Consider the following 13,398-nt stretch of genomic DNA (forward strand, 5'->3'; position numbering starts at 1 on the left):
GGATGAGTAGGCTTTGGTTGGCTTGATCCTCCAGTGCACACATATCCAGCATCACATGGTGGCGCGGTATCATTTAATATACCAGAGCCATTACAATACTTTCCTACAGGACATGGGTTACACTGTGACTTGCTGGAGATACCGCCATCATTATGGAAAGTACCCGATGGACAGGGTTCAGGATCAGAACCATTAAGACAAAAATACCCTGGAGGACAAGCATCGTTAAGGAATGCGAAAGGGAAGTTCACATAATCTGGGTAGTTGATGGCTAGAAGGTCTTTATCTGGAGCTGGAGACTTGGATGCCTCTGTACAGTAATGTCCACCATAACAGTTTCCAGACGGTTGACTTAGGCCTTCTCTACCGCAATACGTTCCCCTTGGACAGCTTGTGCAGTTTTCAATAGCCGTCAAACCGAGTCTGTCATTGTAGGTGCCTGGAATCCATCAGGGAGAAAAATGGAGAGAAATATATTGTTCATCTAAATTTCAACATCGGGTTGGTAATTATGTATGACCTCCACTTTAGCATATATCGAACGAAACAGTCAGTGCATAAAAATAAGAATTCCAAAAAGTACTTACGTTCTGGGCATGGGAAGTTCCGATAGTCTCCAGTACCAGGTGGACAGTAATGACCTTGAGGACATAATGTTGCATTAACAACGGCCATATTTGTGGCGTCGCAGTAGTAACCTTCTGGACATCTATTACAAAAACTTTTTCCAGGCTCATTTTGGAAGGTACCATTTTCACATCTGACTGGCTGGGCTGTCCCAGCTTTACAAAAGTGACCTACTGTGCACAAATACTCTTTTGGTGTTGGCGAACTTTGTCCACCTGGGCAATAATAATTCGCCGCACAGTCCTGAGTTGGAGCAGGGTTTCCTGTACCAATACAATACTTGCCAGGGGTACAATCTCGGCAATTTGCAATTTCTGTGTTCTTTGTCGTCTTAGAGAATGTGCCACTAGGGCAAGGAACTGGAACTCCTGTGCCAGATGGACAATAGTGGCCAACCGGACAATCAAACTGGTCTCGCACAGTTGAACTATCATTACAGAAATAACCCGCAGAGCAGTTTCCAACAGGTTCAGCCAACGCCACATGCGGACAGTACTGGCCGAGTTTACATGGCAATGGTTTTGATGAGCCCCTAGGGCAATAGTGGCCAGCAGGACAAATATCACCTGTGAAATATTAAGTGGACTGCTTAAAGTACTGCAACAAACAAAGAAGTATCACATGCATACATACACACAAATGTTAATTGACCAATTCCCATGGGGGCTTTTCAGGGCCAATTCCCACCCAGCAACCACCCCATGGGAGGACATCCATCACACAATAATCTCGTGCGTGGGAAATTAACGTCTCTTACCCCTAACCCTGTAGGAGACGGGACCTCCATTTATTCGTCCCTATCCGAGAGGACTAGAGTATCTAACCATTTCTTGACGTTATAGAAAGGTAGCATATTCTTCTCACTTGTTTTAAGACCTGGAGTGTTGGTCCGATAGCATAACTGCTGAGATTATCCCGGTTTGGTGAGGCGTACACTGATTTTACAAAAGGAAGACTAGGCATAAGATGACCGGGTTAAACATACAATAGAGACCTTAAGATACTACGAAATCGGTGTACTGGTAACGGGTAGCACCATGTTTTTTTCATTTTGCGATGACGTCATCGATCTTACCCAGTAGACCCAGCCGTTTACCCGGGGTAGACACCAGTTTACCCGTAGAAGAATTACAAGTACGAGAGTACGAGAAGGACAAGCTACATGATGGAGAAACGAGTGAGTTTTTAAGACGTTTTGAATTGTTTGACTCTTTGGCAATGTTATTGCAAGTCTGTTGAAATATTTTTGCCAAATTTTAAAGTTTAGCGGCAAGCGGCAAAGAAAGCGCGTCAAACTGGATTGACTTTGGATCTCAAATGCAAGGGTTGAATATCAATTTGTGGCGGTAATTTGGGGGATTTCTGAGAATTGCTCCAACGGTTGCGTCTACCAAAAGAACTGGCATTGAAAAATAGATAAAACCTAAGTCAACACTAGACGGAACTTTGCTTACAGCATCCGCAAGAAGAATTTCGATGTCCTCATCCTCAGTGTCAAGCGCATGGAGAGAAAGCATATCATTGGCGTACTTTCTAAAGACAGAACATTCGTAAAGGAAAATTTTGGATACATTTGATAGACTTTATTACACAATTTAGGTAACTTATTTCTGAGGAAAAAGAGCAAACCTTGCCATCGCAGCCGCCATCTTTGTAAACAGTCGTTACCAATCCCCGCGTGTTAACTCTTCGGGTATCTTAATCAAATGAGCTACGTACATGATACCCCGTACACCGATTTCGGGGTATCTTAAGGTCTCTAATGTTATATCCGCATACAATGTAAGTTTCACTTTACCTGTAGTTTTGTTCCATGCAGGACACACACATTCAAAGGCTGTGTAGCAGCTGTCCGCAGGGCTTGTTGCGTTACTGTAACTAGCAACACCAATGTCTCCCGGACGCTTGCTCCAAGAGCCGCCAGAGCAGAAAAAGCCCTCATCACAAAAGTCATTGGGCCAAACGCGCGAGGAACCTTCGCAGTACTTACCTGGATCACACAGTTTGCATGATGACTCTGATGCCTGGTCGGTAACGTTATTATAAGTACCTGGTTTGCACGGATATTGCGTGGCAAATTCTGTGCCATTTGGACAAAAATGCCCAGCAGGACATGATGCTGGTGTGACCGTGGTACCATCACAGTATTTGCCTGAAAATTACAGAAACGAATCTTGATTGAAAGCCCAAACATTTGTAGCGGAAAGAGATGATAAAAAACACTTGAAAACGAAAATATGTGTTGTTTTGTGGTGATATGGAGGAAGGTTATGAAAACAACGTTAAAGTTTGTGATAATTATAATTTCCAGACCTGAAAGGCATGTATCACAAGCTGGCATCTTCTCCACAGCAGCATAATTTCCAGGTTCGCATGGATGAAAAGTACTGCTGCCTTCTGGACATTCATGTCCCACGGGGCACTGTCCTCCCAAACCCGTAAAATATTGATCAGGAGCACTAACGTTCACACCTGATGTACAGTAGAACCCTAAAAACGACAAGAACAACATTTAAAAAAGCAGTGATGTTAATCACAGTTTACTATTACACAGTCATGATAACATTACTAAGGGGGTCTCCTTCCTTATTCTCGCTATTCTCCTTAGTTTCCTAGGGATAACAGTCTAGAAACTTTAAATTAATGGACAAAAAGAGGGACATACCTCCTTGACATCTTCCAGTGACAGTGCTTCGGCCAGCTGTCTCACAGTAGAAACCACCCGGACACTGTGTACACTCAGTTTCATTTGTCAAACCTATCCTATTACCAATAGTGCCCACTGGACAAGGTTGAGTGTCATACCCTGTACCTTTGGGGCAGTAGAAACCTGCGGGGCATGGGTCAGGCAAAACTGCGCCGATGCACTGATATCCCGCTGGGCAAATATAACAGGACGAAGCACCTAAAACGCAAAATAGAACAACCTGAATAAATTTGGTGCAACTCTGGAGATAAAGAAATTATTATTAAGAGGGGTGTCTTATTTAGTTACACCGTCCAAGTGCAAAACACTGACGTAACATAAACAAAGTCAAACCCACAATTTGGTAATTATTAAGAAGGAACAACGAAAAATGTAATTCAAATGCTTAGCAAACACTTCTCTGACAGATTATGTGATACGCTTAACTGGAAAAATGACAGTTTATATTAGATAAAGGTAATTATCTGCTAGTTACATTTATGTTAATTTATATAGTGTAAGGTCCTAGTATTGTAATATTTAGGAAGTTGATTGGAAGGTGAAGAACCACCGTGTGGAGGCAGTTTCCGTAAACCACTCAACCTATTACTATTATCATCGTTATTATTATTATTATTAAAAAATACGTTTCTATAACCGCAGCTCAGATATATGAATTTCATATATTCGTTGTGTTTGATTTATCATCTTACGGGTTTGTGCCGGACTAATTTCAAGACCTGCTCCCAGTTGGCTTGTTAGCTCAATTGGTAGAGCGCTGCACTAGTATCGCAGAGGTCAGTGGTTTGAGTACTGTACAGGCCTGAATTTTTTCAGGTCTGATTTTCGCTATTGCTTAATTAGTGCTCAGTTACTGCGAGGATCGTGCACAAAATACGTTTCTATAACCGCAGTTCAGATATATGAATTTCATATACTCGTTGTATTTGTATTATCATTACTATCTTTTAAGACTACCACGTATCAAACAGAGCAATCTTTTAAATTAAACACATAAAGAACTACCGGTGTGATTCATATAAGTTCCATTGTAGCAAGGCTGTGGCTTTATGGAACCCTCTACACAGAAGCTGCCTACAGGACAGATGTCGCCAGTTACACCATCTTCTGGATTACTCTTGCTAGCGTTTCCTTTACAAAAATATCCTGCATCACAATCGCCACTAACACCGAACAACCCAGTTTGGCTGCAGAACTTCCCTGGATCGCAGCTCACACAATCTTCAAGACGTGCTTTGCGCCGCCCAGGCTGGTATGTTCCTTTGGGGCACAAAACTGGTACTGGGGTACCTGCGGGACAATAGCTACCATTGGGGCACTCTGTTCCATGCGGTTGATTGAGTGGCATCTTTTCTGGAGAGCCTCCTATACACCAGAACCCCTCCTGACATTTCTTTCTGGGAACCTCGTTCCCAGTTCCATCACAGTAAAAGCCTGCTGAACATGGGAGACAACCTGATTCGTCTTTCAGCCCTGTTTCATTATAAAAAGTTCCTGAAAAAGCGTATCAAAATATAAGTAAAATACTCCTTTGAGTTATTTAATATTACTATTGAAAGCAATTTTGCTAAAAACGTAAAACCACCTGTCTACTGATGTTTGAACACCGATTTAAACAGAACTTTGTAAAGCTTCCTGGAATGTTTATTAAACAATTAAGGTCTCTCGGACACAAGTCGTCATGAATGCTTTATTTAAACATCAATTCCTTATTAGGTTTTTAAATATTTTTTTCCACTCTGAAGTTCACAATGTATCTGACGCTTTTGACAATCACATCATTTTATGATCTATTTTCAAACTTATTTTTTTTTCTAGCAAGGACCTTACCAGCTGGACAGCCAATTCCCTCTGATGACCCCTCTGGGCAATATTCACCCAATTTACATGTGTTGCCTGTCACTCCATCGGTTGGTGTTGATGAAGAAGCATTAAGGACACAGAAATGACCTGCAAAAGCAATCAATTTATCAGCCACCTAACCAAGAATCCGAAAAAGCAAAATGAACCACAAACAAAAAACAATCAGTAAAGCGCTCCGTCAAGGGTTTATTTTACAACATAACAAAAAGTGAAAGCGGATATAACTGTATTACATTGTTTTCTTTTTCTTTTTTGAAAAAAAAAAACACTGAGTTAATACACACCTGCTGCACAAGGTCCAGTAGGTTCCGTCAACCCAGGAGAGCCACAGAAGACCTTAGGTGGACAGGGCTTACACTGTTGAGGTCCTTCCAAGCCTGTTTCATTACTGTATGTGCCAGCAGGACATGGGAATTGTTTCTCAGTCCTTGTTCCACGTGTGCAGTAACTTCCAGCGGGGCATTTGGTTGGATGTATAACACCTGTAAGACTTGTAGCTGGATCGCAGTAATAACCAGAAGGGCAAACCTTACACTTGTATTGTCCTTCTTCATCTTGATATTCTCCTGGAACACAGCTCTGCGGCTGTCCAACTCCAGTGGGACAACTACTTCCTCTAGGACAAATCACAGTGGAATTATGCGTAGAACCACTCGGACAGTAATATCCTTGCAAGCATAAAAACAACACTTCTGTCGCTCCAGGTAGTGGGCAATAGTACCCAGCAGTGCAGTTCAAACAGTCTTCTTCTTTTGACTTTCCTACATATGGAGAGAATGTTCCAACTGGACAAGCAATCTCAATTTCTGTTCCTTCCGGACAGTAGTACCCAGCTGTACAATTCCTTGGATTGGAGATAATGTCACCACCTATGCAAAAGTAGCCAGCTGTACAGTTACCTTCGGGCTCTGCAAGCCCTTCCTGACCACAGTAACGTCCTTTGAGGCAACGTTTGGGTTCAGCAGAACCTTCAGGACAGAAGTGACCGAGAGGACAAATACCTCCAGTAAAGTTCACGGAATAAAGTGGGCAAGTAAAGTCCATAGAGTTGTGGAAGGTTAAATTCACATTAGCAATAGGCCTCTTTGAGTATGCTGCTCTTTCACAGTACCATCCTTCATCACAAGGTCCGTCTGGGTAAGTGTTACCGTATCCCTCACAATACATTCCTGGTGTACATGGAGTACAGTCAGATGGCTCAGTTGCGCCGGTCTTGTTATTAAATGTGCCAGGTGGACATTTAAATGGTGTGGTTGTTTCTCTTGGACAGTAATGTCCTCGAGGACAGACTCCACCTCCTTGAGATGTATCAACTGGGTTGGGCCTTATTGCACGGATCTCACAAAAATATCCAAGATCACAGGAACCATTTGGAGCCGCTAATCCTTCATGACTACAGTACTTTCCTCCATCACAATCAACACATCCGGAACGGCTTTGCAGCCTTTGATTTGGTCCGTATGTTCCCTCTGGACATGGCTGTGGTTTATGCGACCCCACGATGCAGAAAGACCCGGCTGGGCAAGGGGCTCCAGTTATAGTATCATTTGGGGTTGGAACACTTGCACCCTCTATGCAATAATAACCTGCATGGCATGTATCAGTTGGATGTGTGATACCTGACTTGTGACAGTAGTAACCTTTCGTGCACTTGGCACACTGGTCCTCCTCCATAAGACTTGTGACATTTCCGAACGTTCCCACAGGGCATGGGAACTGCTTGGCCCATTTAGTCCCATTTGGACAGAAATAACCAGCAGGGCAGTCTAAAGGCGCAATTACTCCACAAGAGACGTTTCCTTCACAAGACATGTTCTTTCTTGCTTCATCAGGATCACAATAACTTCCAGCTGGGCATGTGTAACAGAATTCTTGTCCAGAATATGGCTGGTAAGTCCCAGCAGGACATGGATTATGAAGTCCACTTCCTTCAGGACAGAAGTGACCAGGCTGGCATTCTTTGTCTGGGGGACTTTGTTGTGTTTCTCCTGCAGGGCAGTAAAACCCTTTCGAGCAATTTCCGGCTGGATAGTCTAGTCCGTACGTGGGACAGAACCTACCAGGAATACAAGGCTTGCAATTGTTTCTGAACTGGTTGTATTCAGTATCTGCATAAGTGCCTGGTGGACACGGAGTTGGATAAGAACTCTTCACTGGACAATAATTGCCTTTCGGACATCTGTCACCATTACTTTGATTGATAGGATGACTAAAGACTGTGCTTCCATTGCAATAATAACCAGCAGAACAAACCCCAGACTCGCTGTCTAGCTTATCCGTCTCACAATAGTAGCCTGGCGTGCAAGGAAGTGGCTCATGAGAGCCAGCTGGGCAGAAGGTACCTTTTTTGCAGAAACCACCGATCTGACCAATCAATGGACAAACACCCGTCCCATTTGCTATATCACTTATATCAAGTGGCTTCTTTTGCCATGATCCACCAGTGCAAAACCAGCCACCTGCACACAAGCCTGAAGGTCGAGACAAACCATTCAATTCACAGTACATGCCGACTGGGCAGAGTTTGCAGTCTTCCAATTTATCGCCCAAAGTGTAGTTTTTGTAACTACCTTTAGGACATGGAACGGTGAATGCCGAGCCATTGGGGCAATAGTAACCTTCAGGGCAATCAGTGAAGTTAGTTGAGGCATTTGGACAGAAATAACCAGGAGGACAGACAAGACACTGACTCTGTTTCCACAGGGAATTGTACGTGCCACCGGGGCAGGCAAATGGAGAAGGAGATTCAACTGGGCAAAAGTGACCGGGAGGGCAAGGACCTCCAGTTTCAGACTGGTTATCTGGATTTGGATATATTGCTCCTCCTATGCAATAATATCCTGCATCACAAGGGCCACTAGGCCACGAAAGACCAGCTTCCTCGCAGTACTGCCCTCCAGGACACTTTAAGCAATTTCGAAGTGAATGAGCATGCGTTACGTTATTGAAGTGACCAGCAGGACAAGCCACAGGGGCCTTTGGATCACCTTGCTCACAATAGTGACCACTTGGACAGATTCCAGCGTAACCTTTGTGACCTCCAGAAGGCTGTCTTTGGTCAGAACCATTGTGACAAAAAAACCCGGCATCACATTCTCCTGTAGTTGTTGTGCTGTTCAGGTACGCACAAAAGTAACCGGGTTCACACGGTTTGCATTGATCCTCCCGGGAGAGGAATTCAACTGGACTATAGGTTCCCCGTGGACAAGGCTGCCAGTCATGTCCAGTGCCCTCAGGGCAGTACCAACCTATGAGGAGATGGCCAGCAAAACGTTACAAATTCAGCTTTAACACAAAATTCACTGATTTATCTCGCGGTACCTACCAGCAGGGCATGGTTCAGGAGACACTTTATTGACACAGTAATGTCCCGCAGGACAGGTATAACATTCTCCTGCTTGAGTGTGGTTCATAAATGTTCCCGGTGAACAAGGGATTGGAATGGCTGTACCGCTGGGGCAGTGATGTCCAATCCAGCAAACGTCACCTGAAGACAAACGGGTACAAAGTAATAAACATTTATAAGTTCCTCTTTTTAACAATGCATGATTTCATTTCAATGAAATAAAATTATAGAGCAGAAGATCAAGAGTGAGTAAAAATTCGAGGTACGTGTCGCAAAGGGAATTTATTTGTGTGCACTAGACTACTCATTTATAGACAATTTCTATCAATGAGGGTTCTCAGAGGGATCGCACTCATTAAAATAGGAAGGGAAAGTTTATCTCACGATACTAACCAGTGATACCGTCAGTTGGTTCACTGACTGAGGCATTACGTCGACAAAAGAAGCCTGCTGAGCAGTTTCCAGATGTTTCGTTGAGACCGTCTTTTGCGCAAAATTCTCCTGGTTCACAACCCTTACATTCTGCTTGGGAGCCAAGCTGTTCAGTTGGTCCATAGGTACCTTTATCACACGGGATGGTGACGTTTGTTCCACGAGGACAGTAATAACTAGACAGGGGGAAAAGAGAGTAACAAAGAATTTCAAATCTAACCTTTACATTATTCCAACTGGTTACTCGTAAATGACTTTTTTCTGTAGGTGACCTATTTAAATTCCACCACCTTATACATCAATTCCCAAAATAATCCCTTCCGACGTATACCCAAGTTAGCGCATTGATCCTCGGAAATTGAATGCTAAAGCTTTGTAGTTCCTTCCGCTATGAAAACATTTCACGATCCCTTACCAACCCATCCCATTTTAGACTTATAGCAGAGTTGTGAAGTTCCTTTCTTCACAAGTCCTAGAATGGAACTATGCCCCACTAAATAGGGCCTGCACTTGCACGAGTTTCATATAAAAACTCTCTATAGGTGGGCATTTTTCTTGGTTAAAACGGATTGGCATTAAAATGAAAGCAGTAATAAAATTATGATAATTACGATAATACTACAAAATAACAACATTAGCCTTCAAAAGAGTCCTCAAACCTCGCCATAGAGCAGTCACTTTTTTATTGAGATCACCTTTTTGACAACTTAATGGCAAAGTAAGCCTCACCCTTTGGGGCAAATAACCCCAGTGAAACCATCATTAGGAGACTGGTTATCAGCTCGACTGATACAGTAAAAACCAACTGAACAGTCATCTGTTGGATAAACATTCCCTTCACCCTCGCAGTACTTTCCCGCAGGACAATCAGTGCATTCCTCAACTCTTTTCCTCTGTGTCTTGTCGTTGTAAGTTCCTAAAAGAGTAAGAAATAGAGCAAAGTTCTATTTAATCATTATACTATTTATTCACTGAAATAATGAAAAATGTACCACAGCCACGATATCAATAAACGACAGCAGTACTATTAAGTCAGTTTCCAAACAATGAATATTATTTGAGAGAGCGATAACATGGTAGCCTATCAGTGGCTTTGATGATGACAAATGGTTGCAGTTGTGAGAAAAAGAGGTTCAACGACTAATTCTTGCTTCTCACCTGGCGGACATTTATGCTCCTGAGCGAATTTAGTTCCATTCAAGCAGTAGTGTCCAGTGACACAAGGCTCGGGAAACTGGACCCCATGTTCACAATGTGTGGCATTGAGAATAGTTCCATCACAGAAGTAACCTTCTGGACAAATCTTACAAGTTGCCTGCTGATGTTCATCTTGATAAGTGCCAGAGTCACAAGCCTGTTCACTGACACTACCAGAAGGACAGCTATGTCCTGGGGTGCAGACATACTCTGCAGGTCTCTTCGTTTTCTGGCCACCGGGACAGAAAAATCCAGGATCACAATCCCCAGATGGCAACTCAAGGCCTTTAGCATCACAGTAATGGCCAGGCAGACACGGTTGACATCCAGATATATTTTTATTGAAAGTGGAATTGGAATATGTTCCCTCAGGACATTTTTGTGGATCGTAAGTTCCAACAGGGCAAAAGTGGCCTTTGGGACAAATTCCCCCAGTAACATTATCAGTTGGGTCTGCAACTTCAGCCCCCCGGACACAGAAATAGCCTGCATCACAGGGGCCAGAGACTTTGGACAGTTCGGCTTCCTCGCAATAGTTTCCTAAGATAAAATGAAATTGTTAATCATAAATCCATTTATTATTTGAGTAGAATGGCTTCATCGCGCCAACCTGATTACATACAGCCTCCATTAGGTCGTCTCACACTCATCAGAATACAATGCAAAAGCTTAGTAGCAAAAGTTTGTGGTATTAGTTAACAAAACTATAGGATGAACAGATTTTCTTACCTCGTGAGCAAGGTGTAGGCTCACGTGACCCATTCGGGCAGAAAAAACCAGGCTGACAGACTCCTCCTGTTGTGGTGTTGGGGCAGAAGCAGCCATTTGTACCATTACAGTATCCTATAACACCAACATCAACTGGTTTATCAGACCAAGCTCCTCGTATGCAGTACCAGCCCCCTGCACAGTCTCCACTCGGTTCTTCAAGGCCTTCTCTGCCACAAAACTTTCCAGGAAGACATGGTGTGCAGCCACTGTAAAGAGATTCAAACTATTTGTCATTTGAAATATCAGTTCGCTGCTTTTGTCTTAAACGTTACAGAACTAGGGAGCTTACGAATCGATGACGATGTCTTAACACTCGAAGTAGTTTATGCGCATGCGCTACCGGATGTAGCAGTATTTCGCGCGTCGTCTTAAAAGAGGCGACGACTTCAGACCAGCGGTTTTGAAGTCGTCTTTGCAGCCACGCGTCGAAAGATGTGTTTTGTTCGGAATATATCCTGAATCTAACGCTTTATCCCCAAACACCTTCCAAATATACTAACGGGAGCTTTCCTGAAACAGTTTTTTTGCTTCTTGAATGTTATTCACGTCATAGTTCTTATTTATCAAACAGGAAAGAGGTCAAACGGCGAAAACAATGACCCAAGCCCTTCAAACGCACGGCGAGGGAATAAATAAAGAAGGAAATTGGCGTTTTAAGGTCAATTCAGACACCAAGAGAGATAAACTGTGAAAGAAACTAGTCTTCTTCATTCAAAAGTTCTAAGTTGTTATCCATTCATTGGCTCTAAATCAGTTTTGAAAAGTAATCAAATGTTCTTTAAACGGTTTCGAGTAGTCACAAGATGCAAAACATGCCAGCGATACGAAGATTCAGTCAGATATACTGAAAGATTTTGTAAAGGAATCGATCCAACCACTAGGTCGTTGTAAGTAACAATCTCATCCGGTAACTGAAGAAAATCAGCAAGCTTAAAAGTGTCATTTTTTAAAATCGGAATTCAGCTTTCTACTGGTCATTTCCCAGCTCGTCTAAATCGAATCGATCATACTTCTCGTACCGAAAGTCCGGGTTTTTTGAAGTATGGGCATCATACAGCAAAATAAACTGCCTGTCGGTGATAAATCCTTTTCTGTAGGTATATGCGATATACTCTCTGTTCTCTCTGAAGTTCGGCATTTTAATCAACACGTTGATAAAACTATCTAAACAAAAAAGTCAGTCTGCGACGTATATTTGGCAGGAAATCTCTGCGTCGACGTCCGCAGCTCGTAAGTTAATTTTGGCGCGCAATAGCAAACGGCGACGACAAAGTCGATGACGTCACATGAAGTCGTCGTCGAGAAAGAAGTCATCGATTCATAAGCTACCTGCTATTAAAACAGTTAACTAAACTTTTGCTGTAAAAACAAAAACTATGGAAACTGTAAGCCTCACACTGTTGAAAGCGAGTGTGAATTGATGAATTCAGCAATTCGCGCTGTGATAACTTTCCTACTTTTCAAGTTTTAACTTCACAATAAACAAATTAAATAGAAATATATCAAAAGTCTGAACGTTTGATGGTAATAATTTTGGTATAATAAATCAAATCTTGCTGGCCATGATTTATTCCCTTAGACTGTATATTCTAAGCATTTGAAAATAAAATCGTTAAAAAACGCTGGTTTGCTTTGTTGGTGTACGTTGAAATTCATATTGTAAACTACAGCATGGCAGGCTTCTTCTAATGCCAGTTTGTGTGCTGGGAACCATCTGATACTGTTCTCAACAAAACACAACATTTTCTACAGAGGTTTGAATAGAAGGCACAATAACTATTTAATGTACTATTTGGTCACCTGATGCTTTGCTGCCTAGTGTCATTGTTGAAGTACCCCTTGGGACATGGATTTTCGAAAGATGTCTTTGTTCCTGCAGGACAGTAAAATCCTTTTGGGCATTCCAGGACGCATGATGTTGAGTTTGATGGACAATAGAAACCTGCACAGCATTGTGTACAGTCGGACTGGCCAGTGCGATCATTGTAAGTTCCAGCCTCGCAGCCTAATGGGTAAGACGTTCCTTGCGGGCAATAATGACCAATGGGGCATGGACCACCAGAATCTGTTACATTTGGTGGATTAGGAATATCGGATCCCTTAATACAAAAGAATCCAGGATCACACGGCCCAGAAACATTCCTGGCACCAGGCTGTCCACAGTAGTTACCTTCTGTGCAGTCTTGACACTCACTTTCTTTTTTCAGGAATTTTACATTGGAGAAAGTGCCCTTTGGACACTTTTCTGGTTCCCCTGTACCAACAGGACAGTAGTGACCCTCAGGACATGGTCCTGAATCCTGATTTGAACTTGGTGTTGCAGATTCTGCACTTCGACGGCAGAAGTAGCCAGCCTCACACTGTCCGCTTACGCTCGTTGCATTCTCATGAGCACAGAATTTTCCAGAATCACAAGGACGGCAACCTTAAAAAAACGCGATAAAAAAAATCTTTA

At 42.8% G+C, this 13,398-nt stretch overlaps 1 protein-coding gene across 6 annotated transcripts in view; it reads right to left on the reverse strand.

The window, feature by feature from the left end:
* LOC111343618 (uncharacterized) overlaps positions 1-13,398 on the reverse strand; it is a 71,885-nt gene that overhangs the window by 15,488 nt on the left and 42,999 nt on the right. For all 6 annotated transcript variants that reach the window (XM_088727207.1, XM_088727212.1, XM_088727209.1 and 3 more), the window contains 14 exons: positions 12,744-13,368; positions 10,902-11,149; positions 10,134-10,712; positions 9,705-9,891; positions 8,937-9,151; positions 8,523-8,684; positions 5,482-8,445; positions 5,165-5,284; positions 4,340-4,828; positions 3,293-3,532; positions 2,941-3,117; positions 2,426-2,779; positions 588-1,193; positions 1-439 (listed from right to left, as the gene is read on the reverse strand). The exon at positions 1-439 is cut by the window's left edge and continues 44 nt beyond it. In XM_088727207.1, the coding sequence (XP_088583333.1) occupies positions 1-439; positions 588-1,193; positions 2,426-2,779; positions 2,941-3,117; positions 3,293-3,532; positions 4,340-4,828; positions 5,165-5,284; positions 5,482-8,445; positions 8,523-8,684; positions 8,937-9,151; positions 9,705-9,891; positions 10,134-10,712; positions 10,902-11,149; positions 12,744-13,368 (7,405 nt within the window). The remainder of the gene's footprint in view (positions 440-587; positions 1,194-2,425; positions 2,780-2,940; positions 3,118-3,292; positions 3,533-4,339; positions 4,829-5,164; positions 5,285-5,481; positions 8,446-8,522; positions 8,685-8,936; positions 9,152-9,704; positions 9,892-10,133; positions 10,713-10,901; positions 11,150-12,743; positions 13,369-13,398) is intronic.

This window comes from Stylophora pistillata, chromosome 7 (assembly GCF_964205215.1).
Source record: "Stylophora pistillata chromosome 7, jaStyPist1.2, whole genome shotgun sequence".
NCBI classification, from domain to species: Eukaryota; Metazoa; Cnidaria; class Anthozoa; order Scleractinia; family Pocilloporidae; genus Stylophora; species Stylophora pistillata.